The sequence below is a fragment of the Podarcis pityusensis genome (genome assembly GCF_964106645.2).
Source record: "Podarcis pityusensis genome assembly, chromosome: 2".
Lineage (NCBI taxonomy): Eukaryota > Metazoa > Chordata > Lepidosauria > Squamata > Lacertidae > Podarcis > Podarcis pityusensis.
Window position 1 is genome coordinate 27545073 of NC_138029.1, and position 19454 is coordinate 27564526.

At 47.8% G+C, this 19454-nt stretch overlaps 1 protein-coding gene across 9 annotated transcripts in view; it reads right to left on the minus strand.

The window, feature by feature from the left end:
* Positions 1-19454, minus strand: part of SDK2 (sidekick cell adhesion molecule 2) — a 339664-nt gene that overhangs the window by 72177 nt on the left and 248033 nt on the right. For 6 of the 9 annotated variants that reach the window (XM_080994328.1, XM_080994332.1, XM_080994329.1 and 3 more), the window contains exons 5-11: positions 15429-15562; positions 9745-9856; positions 8524-8714; positions 7095-7178; positions 4933-5127; positions 2475-2597; positions 1025-1192 (exon numbers count right to left, since the gene is read on the minus strand). In XM_080994328.1, the coding sequence (XP_080850454.1) occupies positions 1025-1192; positions 2475-2597; positions 4933-5127; positions 7095-7178; positions 8524-8714; positions 9745-9856; positions 15429-15562 (1007 nt within the window). The remainder of the gene's footprint in view (positions 1-1024; positions 1193-2474; positions 2598-4932; positions 5128-7094; positions 7179-8523; positions 8715-9744; positions 9857-15428; positions 15563-19454) is intronic. The other 3 variants (XM_080994333.1, XM_080994331.1, XM_080994326.1) reach the window with 1 other exon arrangement.

Consider the following 19454-nt stretch of genomic DNA (forward strand, 5'->3'; position numbering starts at 1 on the left):
AGGAGACCCCACCTCCTGCTCCTCATAAATCATGTGGTACAGACCAGACTTCGGTGAGTAAAACAAGAAGAAGCAGTGTTTCGCAGCTCCAAATTCAAGTGTTCCCCTCCTCCCACTCCCACGCTGGAGAGATTGCTGGTTCTGAACAAATACCCATGCATATTCCCTCCCACGTCCAGGGTCAGTCCGAAACCTCCATTGCTAGTCAGTTACCACAGATAGGGCCTTTTCATCAGGCACAAGCTACATACCTGACTATCTGTGTACATTTAGGGAACCTGCAAAGAGGAAGTGGGGAGAGGCTAATATATGTCAGAATTCATGTGACAATCACCATGAGAACCAGCCTAGGTAAAACCGTCTTTCATATAAAGGTCTATTTTTAGGTCAGGAGGCAGGATAAAAATAAACACCCGCTCACACATAGATAAATATACCCACTCACAGATTCCCAGAGTGTGCTGCTTTGGACTCTTTCAGGGTATTATTTACTATAGGGCCAGCAGGGGGCGCTGATTCACTTCAACCTGGAGCATGGTGGACGTTATTTCTATCTCTCTATTCCACAAAGTTAGAGCTGCTTTAAAGGGGGATGGATATGTGCTCAAAACCAATTTGACGCCCACAGGCCACATATGCCACTGATTTTAGACTGCACCAGTCTCTTGCCTGGCTGCACTGCAGACTGCCCTGGAAAATAAAGTCTGTCTGTTTTCCATGCATGTCCACGTGCCTCCTCCTCGGATTGTGAGATGAAGCTTTCCCCTCCCTTTTCATTTCTTAACAAAAAATGAAACACTTGTCTGATTGCACCAACAGACCCCGAATGCATGCGACCGAGATTTAAACTGCACACAACGTGGAAGATCACGGACTGGTCCCGTGCCAACTAAGAACTAACTTAGTTGGTCTTTAAGGTGCTACTGGAAGGAATTTTTTTGTTTTGACTATGGCAGACCAACACGGCTACCTATCTGTAACTGGTCCCGTGCCAGGATGCTAACTGAGGCAGCGGGCACCTTACCCCAGACGACGAGCTCAGCTGATGCTTCATCGACTCCCCGGGAGTTGGTAGCCAGGCAAATGTAGCTCCCAGCATCTGAGATCCGCGTAGGACTGATCAAGAGGCTTCCTGACTCCAGCAGAGTGAAACGAGGAAGTTGCACGGAGCCGCTGGCCAGGATTCGTTCGCCTGCATGGGAAAGAGCAGAGTTTGTTGTCTGGTCCACAACAGCAGGTTAACCATAATGTTAAGATAATCCCATCCATGTGTTATGAGATCCAATTCATTGGATTCTGGAGCAGTTCCAGTTCAGGAAATCCAGAAATAATATAACCTGAGGCTGCTGAGGAGATAAGATTTCTGGTGGGCTTTTCTAATACCGAATGCATGTGTTTGTTCTAAATAAAGTGGTTTGGCCACCATACTTTCGAGTACATCTTACAATTACTTGCAGAGGTGGTTTAGGGCACTGAGCACCAAGAGGACAAGGCACCCAGTAAGCACTTGCCCAGCTATGGGGAAGGAGGTGTTAGGGCTCTGACAGGGTCTTAGAGTCCTTCCTAAAGCCTATTTAGCACCTGCCCAGCTTTGGGGAGGGGATGGGAAGGCTCTAGGACCCCACCAGAGCCTTCACGCCTCCTTCCCACAGCCCAGCACATGCAAGGCCTGGTTGGGGTGTATGTACCAAATTCTGGCCTAGCTTAGGGTGCCATAGTACCAAACTCCACCCCTGATTACTTGCTCCCAATGGCTTTGCCTCAGCTTTTCCCAGTCAAAAAGAGAAAGGAACTGCAGGTGTAAGAAAAGGTTCCTTCTTTATATGACTTGTTTGTGAATGCGGCTGTGGACCATGATTTTTAGGGATTTAGAGAGCCCATGTTCACTTCACAGTTCAATTCAAGCTCACCCAAATTATCCTTGGATTCTTTTTCTTCTAGCGTTCAAAATGTGTCAAATATACTTTTGAAAACATCAAAACACAAACATAGTGGAATATGAATTGTTTAATTTATTCACCCACCCGGCAGTTAGGGGAACTGCTTTCAGCTTCATTTCAGATATTTTTGAACTAATTCGTTAAGCTGAAATAGTTCATTCCAAGCACTGGGCTTGTCCATAGTGTGACTGATTAAGCATGTTAATATGGGTTCCATAATAAGTGGCTCAAATCCACAGCTTCAAAGGTACAAGGAGGCAGATGAAATTGGTCCTTCCAGTCCACTACTGACTACTCTGCCTGGCAGGGCAATTTTCTTTCCCACCAGCTGCCACCTGAGCCATTTTCTTAAAAAACAAACAAAAAAAAACCACCTAAAAAATCCAGGAGAAGCTGGGAGTAGAACCTTGGGTTTTCTGGAAGCAAAGCATGTGTCCCACCTCTGAGTTATGCCCCCATCTTTGAAGATATTTTCTTCCATGCCTGGATCCTATGAACGGTTTTGTAAAAGAAGTGAAAAGTTTCTCAACTCACCATTACCTTTCTGCCACGTGATGGCTGGCCTGGGAGCCCCTGAAGTCTCGCAACTGAGTACCACAGCCATCCCATCAATTACTGTGCTGTCCAGGGGCCCTTTGGTTATGTTGGGAGCAATGCCTGCGGTGAAGATAGAGGACGGGGAGGAAGATGGGAAGGGTTATAGATTGCCAAGCTCTCAGCACAAATACCAAGTTACTTTAATGTGTAATGTTTTATTATGCTTTATATACGTTGGAAGCCACTCAGAGTGGCTGTGGCAACTCAGTCAGATGGGAGGGATACAAATAATAATTTTATTTATATCCCGCCCTCCCCAGCCGAAGCCGGGCTCAGGGCGGCTAACAACAAACAAATAATCAAACAATCAAATAATCCAACATTCTAAAACATTTCATTATAAAAATTAATTAAAATCAAATTAATGGCAACCGTTAAGCAAAATTCTGTGCAGGTTGCCAGAGGAGGGAGTCAGGCTGGGCCCTGACCAAAGGCCTGGTGGAACAACTCTGTCTTGCAGGCCTTGCGGAAAGATGTCAGGTCCCGCAGGGCCCTAGTTTCTTGTGACAGAGCGTTCCACCAGATTGGAGCCACGGCCGAGAAAGCCCTGGCTCTAGTTGAGGCCAGCCTAACCTCTCTGAGGCCTGGGACCTTCAGGATGTTTTTATTTGCAGACCGTAGGTTCCTCTGTGGGGCATACCAGGAGAGGCGGTCCCGTAGGTACGAGGGTCCTAGGCCGTATAGGGCTTTAAAGGTTAAAACCAGCACCTTAAACCTGATCCTGTACTCCACCGGGAGCCAGTGCAGCTGGTATAGTACCGGATGAATGTGATCTCGCAGCGAAGACCCCATAAGGAGTCTCGCCGCGGCATTCTGCACCCGCTGGAGTTTCTGGGTCAGTCTCAAGGGCAGCCCCACGCAGAGCGAGTTACAATAATCCAGTCTGGAGGTGACCGTCGCGTGGATCACAGTGGCTAGGTCAGGGCGAGAGAGATAAGGGGCCAACTGCTTAGCTTGGCGGAGATGAAAAAATGCCGCCTTTGTTATAGCTGTAATCTGCGCCTCCATAGAGAGGGAGGTATCGAAGATTACACCCAAACTCTTAACGGACGGTGCTGGCACTAATTGCACCCCCGCAAGAGATGGGAGTTGCCCCCCCAATCCCATATCGTCCCGTCCCAGCCAGAGGACCTCTGTCTTCGAAGGATTTAACTTCAACCGGCTTCCACGTAACCATCCAACCACAGCTTCCAAACATCTGGTCAGTGTGTCTGGGGCCGAGTCAGGATGGCCATCCATCAACAGATAGAGTTGGGTGTCATCGGCATACTGATGGCAACCCAGCCCAAAACTCCGGACAAGCTGGGCGAGGGGGCGCATAAAGATGTTATAAAGCATCGGGGAGAGTATCGCACCCTGAGGCACTCCACACACCAAGGAGTGGCGCGATGACAATTCCCCCCCAAGCGCCACCCTCTGTCCCCGACCAGAGAGAAACAAGCGCAGCCATTGAAGGACTGTGCCCTGGATCCCCACGTCGGCAAGGCGGTGGTCCAGGAGTTCGTGATCGACCATGTCGAAGGCTGCTGACAGGTCTAGAACAATCAGCAGCCCCGACCCGCCTCGATCCAGCTGCCTGCGGAGATCATCTGTTAGGGCGACCAGAGCTGTCTCGGTCCCATGACCAGCGCGGAAGCCGGACTGGAATGGATCCAGAGCCGATGTTTCATCCAGAAACCTACCAAGCTGTTCAGCAACCTACCTACAAGCCACCTCCACGCAAATCTCAACTGAGTCTGGAGGGAAACCATCTCTTAGGACATCCCCTGTTGGTGGCTGAAACAGGAACAACCTACTGTCTATGGAACACCCACGGTTAGGACCAGCGCATCCCGTTTTGCCGCCTGAGGCAAAACAGGAAGGGCTGCCCTACTCTGCTGTGACGCTCGACCTGCTGCCACACCACCCACCTCTACCGGCACCTCTATCACGGGTGGAGAAGCAATGCTGTCATTGGCGCCGGTTCACAGCAAGGTCCCATGAGAGCCTGCAAAAATCTCATGAGATCTCTCGAGGTTTTGCGAATTCTTGCCGGCAACCGGAATTGATGCTGGTGCCCCTTCTGCGCTGCTGGCAGAGGGTGGCTGGGGCGTCACTGGAGGTGGCTGCTTCACCCTGTTTCATGGGTGGACCAGTTTTGCCTACTCTGCTCCTGAAAGACTGACATTGTCCTCTTCCTATTCTGCAGCCTGGAGCTCCTCTATCAAAACAACACCCACTTCCTACAGGACCTTGCAGTAGCTCGTCCTGTATTTCTGCAATACTACACATCTCCCCATGAACTTGTCTCTGTGTTTCCTGCAGCAGAGCCACTAAAAGCCCTGCTTCTCTCAGCCCTGCCCCACAAAGTGCACCTTTGAAGCAACCGGCAAGAAAAGCACTTGCTGACACCTACTGGTGACGGCCAGGTACGTGGAGGTCTGCACCTCGCCAGCGGCATTGCGGGCAAAGCACTGGAACATGCCCGTGTCATCTGGCATCAGCCCACTGATCTGCAGGCTCCCATTGGCGAGCAGCTGGAAACGAGCAAGCTTCTCCACTCCAAGAAGCACGGCATCCTTGTACCAGAACATACTGGGTGTAGGCACACCTGTAAAACAAAAAATGCCCACAGTGGTATTTTTTCAGGGTGTGAATTGATTTGAATTTCTTCAAATTGTTCAAAGAGAAGAGAAGAACCTGGCCACAGATATTGCCATTAGACCAGTTTCCCAAACTTGGGTCTCTAGCTGTTTTTGGACTACAGTTCCCATAATCCCTGACTACTGGTCCTGCTAGCTAGGGATGATGGGAGTTGTGGTCCATAAACAGCTGGGGACCCAAGTTTGGGAAACTCTGCTTTAGACGGTGATGAGGAAATGAAAACAAACTTTTTTATCCATTGCCCTCCTTCCTCAATGTATCTCCCTAGTAGATTATTCTTTTTACACTGGCTTTAGTTCCTTAACTCCCAACCCATAATGCTTCCCTTCCAAGCCTATTATCCCCCACCCCCAACTTCTTAGACCAAGAGGTAACTCTCAGAAGACACATATCCTGGCATTTATTGCAAATCCCAGTGGTACAGCACTAACATCTGAAAAGCCAAGGGGCAACAGATATCTGTGGTTGATCAAACCACATGGAAGATTATCCTCTGCTTCCTCCTCCTCTAAGTCTCTGGTTAATGTTATAAGAAGATTTCATATTTCTTCCAAATGACGCAACAACTTTTATTTGACAACCCCAAGTGAAATGAGAATCTTGTAATGAAACAACGGTAAAACCAGAATACCCTGACCTATGTTCCAGTATAAAAGGAACAGTTGCACCAAAGCCACCCCCTTAGAGCTGTTTAGCATCCTATTTTTTAAGATCACTTAAGCTAGGGGTGGGGAAACTGTGACTCTTCAGGTGTTGCTGGATTAAAACTCCCATAAGTTTCAGCCAACTTGGCCAACTGTCAGGGTCAATGGGACTTGTAGTCCAGCAGAGTGTCTGGATGATCACAGGTTCCTCACCTATGCTTGGGAGCAAGCCCCACTGAACTCAAAGAGACTTCATTTTCTGAGTAGACATGTATAGGATTGCACTGCTATTACTGAACATCTGTTTCTGAATGAACTTGCCCATGCATTAATAAGATCATCTTCAGAGGCCCATCTCCAGAAGACTCTGCTATTGGAGTTTAGGCAAGTGGCAAACTGGGGAAAGGTCCCTCTCTGTTGAACCGCCCCTGCTTAAGGAACTGTCCCCCATCCCACCCCAAAGCAGCTTATTCAACATTTATTTTTATGGCACTTTGGTGCTAGGGGAGTACCTCTTCATTTTCCCAGGCTTTTAACATTTAGGGAACTTTCTCTTAATATCTCTTTTATTGCTTCTTTTATCCTGCTGTTTTGATTAACCGTTGTTCTTCCACTGTACTTTTATGATCTTTTTATATTGTGAACCACCCTGCAAATCACAACCACTGAAGGTCAGTGTATGTAACTAAATAAATAAATAAATAAAAATCCAACGCCTCCGCTATATCCTCTGGGAACTCAACAAACTTGGACAGACTATTCTTAGGCAACGTCTGCTAGGTTTTAAGCTCAGGCGTGCATCTTGCAATTTAAGTTTGCGGCTGCCTCTTCACCGTCTTTGGAACTGTCTTGAGATACTCTCCGCTCCTTTCATGGAGAGAGCATAGACACTGACATCATATCATCTGCGAATGAAGTTGCCATCTAGCACTGGGTTCCTGTCTTAGGCTGTCTGAAGGCTCAGGCAGATGTCATTGTGTCACCCTTGTTTTGTTCAGATCGTCTTTTCAAGGTTATCCCTGCAGCTTGACGCGATGCATAGAAAATGTGCTTCTCTTTATTTGCAAGTTTTAAAAATGTAGAAGAAGGGAAAGCAGCATAAGAATGGTGGGCGCTCTATAATCTCTCCCTAACCCCCACCTCTGTGTGGGAAATCTTCCAGATTTAGTTCTTTCTGGGAGATGGCTTGTTTGAATACCCAAGTTTCTAACCAAGTTCCAAAGCTTCCAAACTGGTTAGGAAGAATACCAAAGAGCCAGAAGAAAATTACCTTTGGCCTGGCATGGAATCTGAACCACCTTCTCCATCTCAGCTGTGATGTGCCTCTCTGGTTCCTTGGTGAACTGAGGTGGCTCTGCAAGACAGAATACAGACATGGGACTGGCTGGAATTCTCACTTGTATGGGAAGGTGCTCAATGTTTAAGCCCCTGTGTTGCATGCAGAAGGTGCCAGGTTCAGTCCTAGGCCTCTCCAGCCAGGCGTTGCGAAATTACCCCTGCTGTCTATCACAGTAGAAAATACTGGGCTAGATGGACCCATAGCTCAGTGTTTTTACTGACAGCGCTAAACATCCCCATATACAGTGGTGCCCCGCAAGACGAATGCCTCGCAAGACGAAAAACGCGCAAGACAAAAGAGTTTTCCGTTTTTTGAGTCGTACCGCAAGACGAATTTCCCTATGGGCTTGCTTCGCAAGACGGAACGTCTTGCGAGTTCTTGCGAGTTTGTTTCCTTTTTCTTAAAGCTGCTAAGCCATTAATAGCCGCTAAGCCGCTAATAGCCGTGCTTCGCAAGACGAAAAAACCGCAAGACGAAGAGACTCGTGGAACGGATTAATTTCGTCTTGCGAGGCACCACTGTAAACGGTTCTGGACTCTGCATTCATCACCTGAGGCCCTTCCTCACGTGCCTCCTCTACCTGAGGTCCGGAGAGTGGCAACACGAGAACAGGCCTTCTCTGTGGTGGCTCCCTGTTTGTGGAACGCTCTCCCCAGGGAGATTCGCATGGCTACTTCCTTATATATTTTTAGGCGCCAGGTGAAAATGTTCCTCTGCAACCAGGCCTTGGGCTGATTAATACTCCACAGTCTTTTAAATGTGTCTGTGGGAAGGGGGAGGCTATTGTTTTGCTTTTGTTTTACCTATTTTCATGTTTTTATTGAAATTGAAATTGAAATACTTTATTGTCACTTGTGCAACTTGTATACAGTGAGACTACACCGCCCTGAGGTCTTACGATGAAGAGCGGAGTATAAATCTTAAGAAAGAAAGAAAGAAAACCCCAAACATTTACATGTGTAAAGATAGAGGGACCCCTGACCATTAGGTCCAGTCGTGACTGAATCTGGGGTTGCGGCGCTCATCTCGCTTTATTGGCCGAGGGAGCCAGCGTACAGCTCCCTACATACAGGTCATGTGGCCAGCATGTCTAAGCTGCTTCTGGCGAACCAGAGCAGCGCACGGAAACGTCGTTTACCTTCCCGCCAGAGCGGTACCTATTTATCTACTTGCACTTTGACGTGCTTTTGAACTGCTAGGTTGGCAGGAGCAGGGACCGAGCAACGGGAGCTCACCCCGTCGTGGGGATTCAAACCGCCGACCTTCTGATCGGCAAGCCCTAGGCTCTGTGGTTTAACCCACAGCGCCACCCTATTTACATGCTTCCATCCACTCTCCACTTTCCTGCACCCATCCTTACCCAGCACAGAGAGATAGGCTCCCCGGACCACGGAGGGTACACTGCTACTTCGCAGAACAGCTTCACACTCGTAGTAGCCGCTGTCGCTCAGCGAGGGGTTGAGGATGGTCAGGCGCCGGTTATAGTCGCTGATGCCGCCGGATACTGGGACCCCGCCCTTCTTCCAGATGATGTGCAGCTTGATGAGTGGCCTGGTTAGCAGAGAAGCCTGTGAGGGGGGACCCCTTCCAATGGGGCCAGTGTCACCAGATTAAAAACAAACCAACAAACAAACCCAGGACCCCAAGTGTCTTTGCAGTTCAAGGAAACGCATACCTAGCGTCAGTGCTGGATTTACGTATAAGCTAAACAAGCCATAGCTTAGGGCCCCACTCTCTTTGGGGGCCCCCAAAAAATTAAAGGAAAAAAACCTGGATGTACATTTCAAAAATATAAGACAAAAAACAAATAAAATAAAACCTACATACAGCAGCAGTGTTTTGTGTTGTGTAGGCTCCTGTGATGTAAGTAATGGGCCCCACCTGCTAGCCTGCTCCCTAAAATATCACTGGTTTGCTCATTTCTATATATAGAATGCCTACATTCTGCATATTTTGTTATGTGCAAATGGCTTTAGATACCTATTAGGTCCATAAATCACCATATAGCATATATTCAACACAAAAAACAGCGACAATTGTTGTTGACAAGGGACAGCTGGACATATAAAGGGCTCCATTACCTTCAGTAGCTTAGGGCCTCATCAAACCTAAATCCGGCCCTGCCTAGCATTCTGGTTCAGGTTTGCAGGTATGAGTGTAAACATGCGTTCAGGGAGATCGGGCTGCTTTTACGGATGCAAACTGCCAGGCATGAGGGGCTGCTGGCGAAGAGCTCTGCTGATTAAAAGTATTTCTCACATACGTGGGTGGGCTTCAGCTTCGCAGGTAGATTGCACTGGGTGAAGGAAGGGGCCAAGTTGTCAGCAAAGGCCACCAGGTGGACCAAAAAAAAAAAAAGGTCATTTCCCAGCTTTGCACCTATGAACCAGAACTTCAGCTGCGTTCTGCAGGGAGTCCCAGGGGGATCAAGCCTGGACGTGTTGTGCGTCTGACGCTCCATGGGAAAGAAGGGCTCGTAACAGATCATGCCATCACCTTCAACATCCCAGCAACAGGGACAACTATGCTTCACAAGCACAAGACGCTGTTTGCGGAGCCTGGCAGCCTGGTGGAGACTTACCTGGCATTGGCCACACACTCCAGGGTCACTTCCGAGGTGCCAGAGACGACGCTGGTGTTGCGTGGCGGAATTATGATGGTTGGTGCAATGGGGTCAGCTGGGCCGCCTACATCTGAGGAGGGAGGAAGTGGTGTTGACAGCAAACACGGGTTCATGCACCAGACAGAAACACTCACAGGTTCTAATGCACAAAGACAGCGCACTGGCCCTTTCAGAATGCAAGGAAAAGGACTAAGGAGGAGCCACAGGCTGCCCTTAACAATGGGATGGCACCTGGAGCAAGCAGCAGCCTGCTCAATAAGCATATTTTGCCAAGTCTCAATATTTATCCTGAGCAGTCCCAGCACACAGAATCAAACCTCTCCTCCCACAGCCTTCTAGAATCAGTGCCATGGTGTTATTAAGTCTTACAAATCCCTGAACATCTTTTTTTAAAACAAACAAACATGCAAATTAATACATTATAAATATATCATAATAAAAATTGAAAAAGATAGCATACAAAATTACCATTTAAGACTAACTGGTACAGTTTCATAAGTTGTTGAAGCAAATATAGAAATAATTATTCATATGATGCACATATAAATAAATAGTAAGCGGATGCTTAAAAAACCCCCAAATTATTTATCAGTCCTTTTCCCAGATACTAGAAAATTAAAAACGCCTTTCACTCCCTGATCAAACAATTTCTTTTAACTCTATAAGTACATCTAATGAATTCCCTTGTCCCGTAGCTTCCTGCAGGAATCCTGTAACAAAGCGAAATGAAAACTAAGACAAAACCTCTAGAAAATTTGTGGCATGAAAAGTTCCAGGAGTTCAGCAGAAAGCTATGGGACACACACTGATTAGAAGCATATGTCCACGCTGAAACAACTTCTTCTTTAAAATAAGGTTTTATTTAGATTTTTTCATAATACATTACAATAAAAAAAAAACTAATCTAAACAAAAATCTAAGAAGAAAGAAAAAAGAAGAATACAAAGTCCTCTCTCACAGGCCGATCTTAACTCTTGTCCCACACAGAAAGAGGTGAACCCTCCCAGTTCTTACCTGGGAGCTCCCCTTTATTCTCCTGGTCTCCCACCCTGGGAGATCCTCCCTTCCAGAGTCGTAGCTTGGGGGGGGCAGGGGGGCCACGGCTATGGGAGCACATTTTTGAGGGAGTGCAATCAGGTGCTCCCACAACATTTACAGAGTCCTGGCAGCTGAGGCATAGTAGCAGGCAGGTTGGTCTAATGGGCAGGTTGATGAAGGCAGCGGACAAGAAGCCTGTCGGAAGGTGGGCTTGCCCCTGGGCCTCCAGCAACCCACGCTACACCACTGCTCCCTTCCCCTGCCTCCCCCCCCCCAACTTCTTCAGGTGCAAAATATAGTGAAAGCATTACAGTGACTAACTGCCCTGATACTGTCGTGAGCACAAATAATTGTGAATGCACAACAGAAAAGTTGTCCAGAGGGGCCCTTCCTACCACTAATGTCAAATGTTTGGGGGTTGCGTGCTGCCCTGTTATTATGGCATGTTGCAGAATAATATACAGTGGTTAAGAACTTAATTCATTCTGGAGGTCCGTTCTTAACATGAAACTGTTCTTAACCTGAGGTGCCACTTTAGCTAATGGGGCCTCCCGCTGCCGCTGCGCTGCCTGAGCACGATTTCTGTTCTCATCCTGAAGCAAAGTTCTTAACCTGAGGTACTATTTCTGGGTTAGCGGAGTCTGTAACCTGAAGCATCTGTAACCTGAAGCGTCTGTAACCTGAGGTACCACTGTACTTGCAATAAACCCCTTCAGTCTAGAGGGACCCTCAGTCCCCACTGGACAGTTTGGGGAATTTCCCCCGCCATAGAGTCCTGCCTAGACAGATAGATAGAGATTTCAGTTTGCCTTGGGAATCTCCCTGCACCTTCTGATACCTCCTGCTTACGTTTGGATGGTGCCATTTTGATTGCCTAAGGACTGGCATTTGGAGAACCGAGATCACTATTATTAAGGTTTAAGATCCACTTCAATCATTAGATTTCGCCGAGCTCTGCCACGTGCTCTCCTGGCCCCTAGCTGGGTAGCAGCAGGCAGCATTCGTTGGAAGATAAGGCCATATCAAAGGCTACTAATAACGGTGGCTTTACATTCCCTCCAGTGTCGAAGGCAGTAGGCCTCCAAATACCAGCTGGTGAGGGACATGGGCTTTTTCAAAGGCTCTAGGTTGGCCATTGGAGGGGGAAAGGATTCTGGACCAGGTGGGCTTTAAGTCTGATCCTTCTCATCAGAGAGGAAAGGAAAAGCGGGAGCAGCAGCAGCAAGCAACAGGATAAGCGCATAAAGCAAAATAATGGCTGTGATAAACCCCCCTTCCCCTGACGTGTTGGTTGGGATCGCAAGGTTGCTGATATAGCGGAATCCATAAAGGCGGGTGCTATGGTGTTTATTACACACTGAGGTACAGCACTCCAGATTAATGAGGCAAAGGAAGGGGAGGGGGGGACATAAAGCCAAGTCCGGGAGACATAAAACAGCTGCGAAGTAAACATCATCTGGAGGGATGGAGGAATCGTAAGGCCGATTCACGTGGATTTCACAGCTTTGCCGGGAGGCAGAAATCAAGGCCATTCCCAAAGTGCTGGGAGTTATGGGGGAAAGCAAAGTTGGCAATGCTTAATAAAAGAGAAAGGTTAACAGCTACAGGGCCCAGATGGAGGGATTTGGACAAGTCTTTTATCAACCTCAAACCAGGGGCAGAGAGGAAGATTGTGGGATTAAGATTGTGTTGGAATCAGGGCTGGGCCTGCCGTTCGAGAGGGTGAGAATGCATGCCTCAGGCCACAGATTTTGGGGATAACCATTATTTAGTTTATTACAGTGGAACCTTGTGTTATGGACAGGATCTGTTCTGGAGGCGCATCCGTAACATGGAACTGACGCAAGCCAAACTGACGCAACACGAAAACACGTAACCTGAAGCAGACGCGACATGAGGTATGACTGTATTATCTTTTACTGCCAGGAAGGATGGCATATTGGATTTTGTGCTTCAGGTCTACCTCTCTGCGGGTGAACCGACAAAACTTTGGGGGCGGGAGAGGCGATCCTATTACAGGTGTGGGAAAAGGATGCAAGTCGAGTGAAGTTGAGTTTATTGCAAGATGCAGCTTCCCATCAGGATTCAGGGAGAGTGACAGATATGGGGGCAGCAAAGAACGGGGGAAGGAGAATGTGTTGTACTTGATAGACTTTGATAATGCTAAAGCGGGGAGGGGAGGTTCATTCTTAGTGCCTGGATAGCTCCGTTGCTTAGAATGTGGTGCTGATTACGCTAAGGTTGCAGGTTCGATCCCCGCATTGCAGGGAGTTGGACTAGATCAGCAGTTCTCAACCTGTGGGTCCCCAGATGTTGTTCGACTACAACTCCCATCATCCCTGCGCTCTGGCCTTGCTAGCTAGGGGTGATGGGAGTTGTAGTTCAACAACATCTGGGGACACACAGATTGAAAAAGGCTGGACTAGATGATCCTCGGGGTCCCTTCCAACTCTACGATTCTATGGTATCCCCAGTATCAGCTTTGTTCCTTAATTCTATGATTAGATCCTCACTCAGCCATGAAGCTCACTGGGTCACCTTGAGGCAGTCACTGTCCACATTTCAGTACAACCTACCTCACAGGGTTGTTTTGAGGATAAAATGGAGAGGGAACAACCCTGCCCAGGATCTTGAGCTACTTGGAGGAAAGGCAGAATACATAGTAGTAGTAGTAGTAGTAGTAGTAATAATAATAATAATAATAATAATAATAATAATAATAATAAATTATTGATACCCCGCCCATCTGGCTGGGTTTCCCCAGCCACTCTAGGCGGCTTCCAACAGAATATTAAAATACAATAGTGCGTCAAACATTAAAAGCTTCCCTAAACAGGGCTGCCTTCAGATGTCTTCTAAAAGTTTGGTAGTTATTTTTCTCTTTGACATCTGGTGGGAGGGCGTTCCACAGGGCGGGTGCCACTACCGAGAAGGCCCTCTGCCTGGTTCCCTGTAGTTTTGCTTCTCGCAGCAGGGGAACTGCCAGAAGGCCCTCGGCGCTGGACCTCAGTGTCCAGGCAGAACGATGGAGGTGGAAACGCTCCTTCAGGTATACTGGACCGAGGCCGTTACATAGGTAACAACAACAGGGGCTTGTGGCTCAAAGGTGAGTGTCATAACATCTGGAGGGCACCAGGTTGGCTAAGGCTGCCTTGGAGTGAAGAACAGCATATCACTGATGTGACATCCATATAGCTTTCTGTTCTCTGTGCTACAGGCATCTTGGTAAAGCAGAGATATTGTCTGGATGGTGCAGGGAGCAGGGATGGGGGCCCTAAGCCCATGATGTAATTAGAGCCTCCTAGCTCTTGTAGCTGAGGCCCAAAGTGTCTAAATAAATTTGGAACCGGCAGAAATGTTTAGTCAGCACCAGCCGGAGCTTCGCCAGAGATTTACTGCAAATTAAATTTGGGCCCAAGCCAGCAGAAGCGACGGAGAAGCCAGATGCAAAGAGATGCGGGCGACAGGCTGCGCTTTAGGGACCTGTTGGTCTGCAGGGGAAAAAAAAAACCAGGCAAGACATAAACTACATCCTCAGCCCCTCTCGCACTCGGTTGTGGCTCTTTGGGCTAACATTATTTATTATATCAGTATTTCGGAACCTTATGGCCTGTGCCTTATTTATTTGCATAGTCCTTACCAACCAGACTGCATGAGGCTGTTGCCCTCAAGAATGGGCCAGCGAGGCAGTGAAAGACCCACCGGCAATTCTATGCACGCTTACTTGGGGCTAAGCCTCACTCGATGGAGTGTGTGTGTCAACACGTTGCAAGTGATTTGCCCAAGTCATACAAGCAGGCAGTGGTTCAAACCATCTAGAACGGGGGCAGGGGACCTGTGGTTCTCTAGCTGTTGTTGGATTGCAACTCCCCAAACAGCACGGCTGGCATGGGCAATTGTTGGGGATGATGGGAGTTGTAGTCCAACAACATCCAATGTGCTGCAGGTTAGCCAACTTACTTTAGAATGAACACAGGCCTTGCCCACCTAGCTGTCCCTTGGGCTTTGGAAATGATGAGGTTCTCACCGAGAAGAGGAAGTAAGGGAGGGGAGCTCAAGGAGGGAGTAAGGGGTAGAGGAGAGCAGGTTGATGGGAGTAGGGTAGTTGGTGAGTAAAGTAAGCCGGGATTGTCAGCCACTAGACAATAATAAATAGGAGAAGAAATGTGACAGGCATCCCCCAGCGCATGCAGGTTTACTCGAAAGCAAATCCCACTGAGTTCAGTTGGAGCAATTCCCAAGTTAGTGTCTTTAGAATTGCAGACATAGCAATAAAAAGACCAGGCAGTAACTCTTAATGGAGAAGCATGCACGGGAGTACACATGTGTACATAAAAAGCATGCATGTGCACACACAGTGCGAAATATGTGGACATCCCATCCAATGGTTACTTCCAAAAGTTCCTGACAAGCAGCTTAGTTTCCTAGTGCCCCATCCCGTTGCTGTTGTGAGCAAGAAATGGCAAGTAGAACCAGGTGCTTCATCCTTCTCCTGGTTCCTGCAGGATTTCTGCCTACCCCGCTACAGGTATAGATGCCTTGCTAGAAAAGCTGTGAACTGCCACTCAGAGGTCTCTCCCACTTCGTCCCCAATGGTCACTTACTCTCCACGGTGAGGGTGATGGGCTGGCTGGTTTTATTGTCTCCGTTCTTGTCATTCACGGCCTGCACATAGTACCTTCCAGCATCAGGTGCCACTGTCGAAAGGATGACCAGGGTGTTCTCCAGCGTGATGGCTCTGAAGGAAAGGGAGGAAATGGCTTTAGAGCAGAGAGCGTCTCAGGAGGTTTAAAAGAGGTTGCTAGGAGAGGTGCACAAGCTTTGTTAGATAGCCCACTGACTCCACCCAAGGTAAAGGTAAAGGGACCCCTGACCATTAGGTCCAGTCGCGGCTGACTCTGGGGTTGTAGCGTTCATCTCGCTTTATTGGCCGAGGGAGCCGGCATACAGCTTCCGGGTCATGTGGCCAGCATGACTAAGCCACTCTACCCAAGCTTTGCCACAAATAATCCAGCATGGATTATGAGCTCTGTTGCATTGTGGGGACCAATATGGAACACCGTGTTCCCCAAGGAGGCTTTTGGCATTCCACACTTCAAACACACACACTGTGGGCTTTGTGTCTACAGTCTTTCACTCTCTCCCCCCCCCCCCCCCCAGGAAATGATTACTTAACTCTGGCATCTGGGACAAATCAAGTATAGGCAGCCCAAAAACTTTTTTGGGTTGACAGTGCAGGGGAAGCGTATTGTCTGGGTCAGAGCTGTAAAAACCTGAATTTTTTTTCCTCTCTCTTTTTTTACATACTTAGGGTAAGGTGAAGGTGAAGGGACCCCTGACCATTAGGTCCCGTCGCGGATGACTCTGGGGTTGTGACGCTCATCTTGCTTTACTGGCCGAGGGAGCCGGTGTACAGCTTCCGGGTACAGCTGGCGAACCAGAGCATCACACGGAAATGCCGTTTACCTTCCCGCCTATTAATCTACTTGCACTTTTGAACTGCTTTCGAACTGCTAGGTTGGCAGGCACAGGGACCTAGTAATGGGAGCTCACCCCGTCGTGGGGATTCGAACCGCCAACCTTCTGATCGGTTTAACCCACAGCGCCACCTGCGTCCCTTATACTTAGGGTAGCCAGCTGCAAAAGAGGACATGGGTGGGTTTTCTTGCACCTTTAATAGTTTTGTAGAAACGGGAATTTCAGCAGGTATAGCGTGTTGCCGAAAGGCCCACTTCTGCTTAAAGGTTCAGGAGCCCTGTCATGTCTGGCATCTAGTTACCATAGATGTATTGGATCAATGTCTAGGGAAGTGTGTTGGGTTCTTGCCTGAAAAAATGGACAGGGGGGCACTTCTGGAACTAAGCCACACCACTTGCATAGTGGCAAGTCTTTTTCTATCATGCAGGACTGCTGCTTGGCCTGAGCTCCCAGGACAGAGTGCTATATACAGCCAAATAATAAACACACTCTACACCTACCTGAAAGTGCATGCTTCCACTCATTTTTAGTGCTGCCTTTTTGGGAAAAGACCATCGGTGTGGTCATGATTTCATTTGGTGTGTGCCTGTGACTGGGCACAGGCAGGTATGCAGACTGAGCACACATAATCTAATTGTCAAGTGTATATTTAAACACAGAATGCATGTAAAAGCACATAAATGCAAACCTGCCACCCTCTCATTTCCTGGATTCCTTGTGTGCATGTATCTTTTCTTTTGGCAGCTAAACAAGCATACTGCCTTTCCTTCAAGGAGCTCAAATCAGTCAACATGGGATTTCCAGGTAGTTTTCTGTCCAGGTTCTGGCCAAGGCTTGACCTGCTTGCCTTTATAAATGGAACCACAACCAGTACCTGCATGTGTGCTCCTTGACTGGTGGCAATTGGGGGGGGGTGTATGTTAGGTTTCGGTAGTTGTGTATATGGTGTTTTTCACATAGATCTATATATGCATTAATGTACATGAACTAGGGTTGCTACATTTAAAAAAGTGAAAATCTGGACAGCTTTCGGCTGCAGTATTCCAGGTATGTCTAGAAAATTTGGGAGTGTGTGTAATTCTGCACACACACATGTAATACATGCAGGTGACCCCAGAGGACAAGCCAGCTGCAATCCTGAACCAAACATGCTGAAGCTACTTTCACCTCAGACAAAAGGCAAAAAATAAAATAAAATTCTTCCCCATCTCCCGGTGCTGGCCTTTAAATTACCCCAGTGACGAATTGCTCAGGAGGGAGAACAAGTTGGATGTTCCTAGATTAATAGTTTTCCTTTTTACAGAATGATCTAATCTGCTGGAGACATAAAATGGCTGGGGGAGGGGAACTATATTTTACCATCAAATTTGTGATAAAGGAGCTTTATCTTCTCAAACCGCCTTCACAAATGGAAAGGCAACCAGTTCACTTCCCGCATAATGGAGGTTACATATTCAATTGCACCACAATGTCTGTATACGGGAGAGAAACCTAGCAGTTTGGTGTTGAATCTAGGACGCCATGTGTACTTTTATTCTTTAAAGAACGTGTGTGTGTGTTTTCTGCTGTGCTTACTAATGGAAGGAGGTTTTGGCAGAAGTGTGTTATACGGGTGCACAGCTCGTGTAATAAAACGTCACATAATACAGGGTAAATGCGTCTCGAGGGGTCAAATTAGATGAGATACTCGGGAGATGCATGATTAGCCCCTATGGAATATATATATATATATATATATATATATATATATATACTGAAACACAGCTTTGGGGAGGCGGTGCTTCAAATTGAACGTGAGAGCAGTGGGTGGTTCCTCTAGCCTTTGGGCTGTTTTTCCAATCAAAGTTGGGCTCCTCGGCTGCATTCCAAATCGGAGGTGGAGTTGATTCCGGAAGGTGAGAACAACTTGGCTGGCTTCCCTGTTAAGGTGCTTTGTGTAGTCAACTCAACAGGCCTTTGCAGACATCAGCCTTAATCAGAGTTAGGGGACTGAGAAAAGGTTACAGGATCACACAGCCCAGAAAATGACAGATGTCATCTCCATCTAGGCACAGATTTCCCTTGTCTAGTTTGACCACGGTTCACTATTATCTATGCACATTAGCTAATGTGATGGATTGAGCTGAGCTGTGTCATCTCCAGGAGTCTGTCTAAACATGTGATGCGGGTGTAGAAGAGCCTTATAACATCTCTTGGTATAGGGGTGGGGAACAGCATCTTGATGGCAGAGCCACCCACCTGTCAATCACCAGGCATCACCATGACATTTGGTGACCCAGCTTCAAATGAAAGAATGAAGAGCACATGAATTTAAACCGGAAATGCAAAGGAAAGAATAGAGGTGCCCTTGGACTCCCAAGTCGTGGTGACAACTTTCCCATGCTTGATGTCATTTATGATACAAGGCTGGGGAAAGGTGGGTGTGGTTTGCCCAAAACAGCCTGGTAGGCCAACTTCTGAGGCTGGTAGACCATTGCTTTAGTGCTAGTATTTGAGTTATATTACCTAATTTAGGAAGGGACGTGGGTGGCGCTGTGGGTTAAACCACAGAGCCTAGGACTTGCCAATCAGAAAGTCGGCGGTTCGAATCCCCGCGACGGGGTGAGCTCCCGTTGCTCCGTCCCTGCACCTGCCAACCTAGCAGTTCAAAAGCACGTCAAAGTGCAAGTAGATAAATAGGTACCACTCCGGCGGGAAGGTAAACGGTGTTTCTGTGCGCTGCTCTGGTTCGCCAGAAGCAGCTTAGTCATGCTGGCCACATGACCTGGAAGCTGTACGCTGGCTCCCTCGGCCAATAAAGTGAGATGAGCGCCGCAACCCCAGAGTTGGTAACGACTGGACCTAATGGTCAGGGGTCCCTTTACCTTTACCTAACATAGGGCTTATCCACATTGACCTTTGGCCCTATGCTTTCCAGGCACAGGTTTGTACTTTGAAGCTATGTCCAAGCAACCCCCCCCCCCCCGCTTTCCCTGCAAAAACCCACTCTTTAAAGCTGAAGAACAACAAACATTTGCTCTGGTTTGGCAGTAAAGAACAGCTTTCATACACTCCAATATTTCTCCAGTGAAAATAGGGACGTCCTAGGGGAAAGCAGGACATTCTGAAATCAAATAAGAAACCGGGACAGTGTCTGTAAATCCGGGACTGTC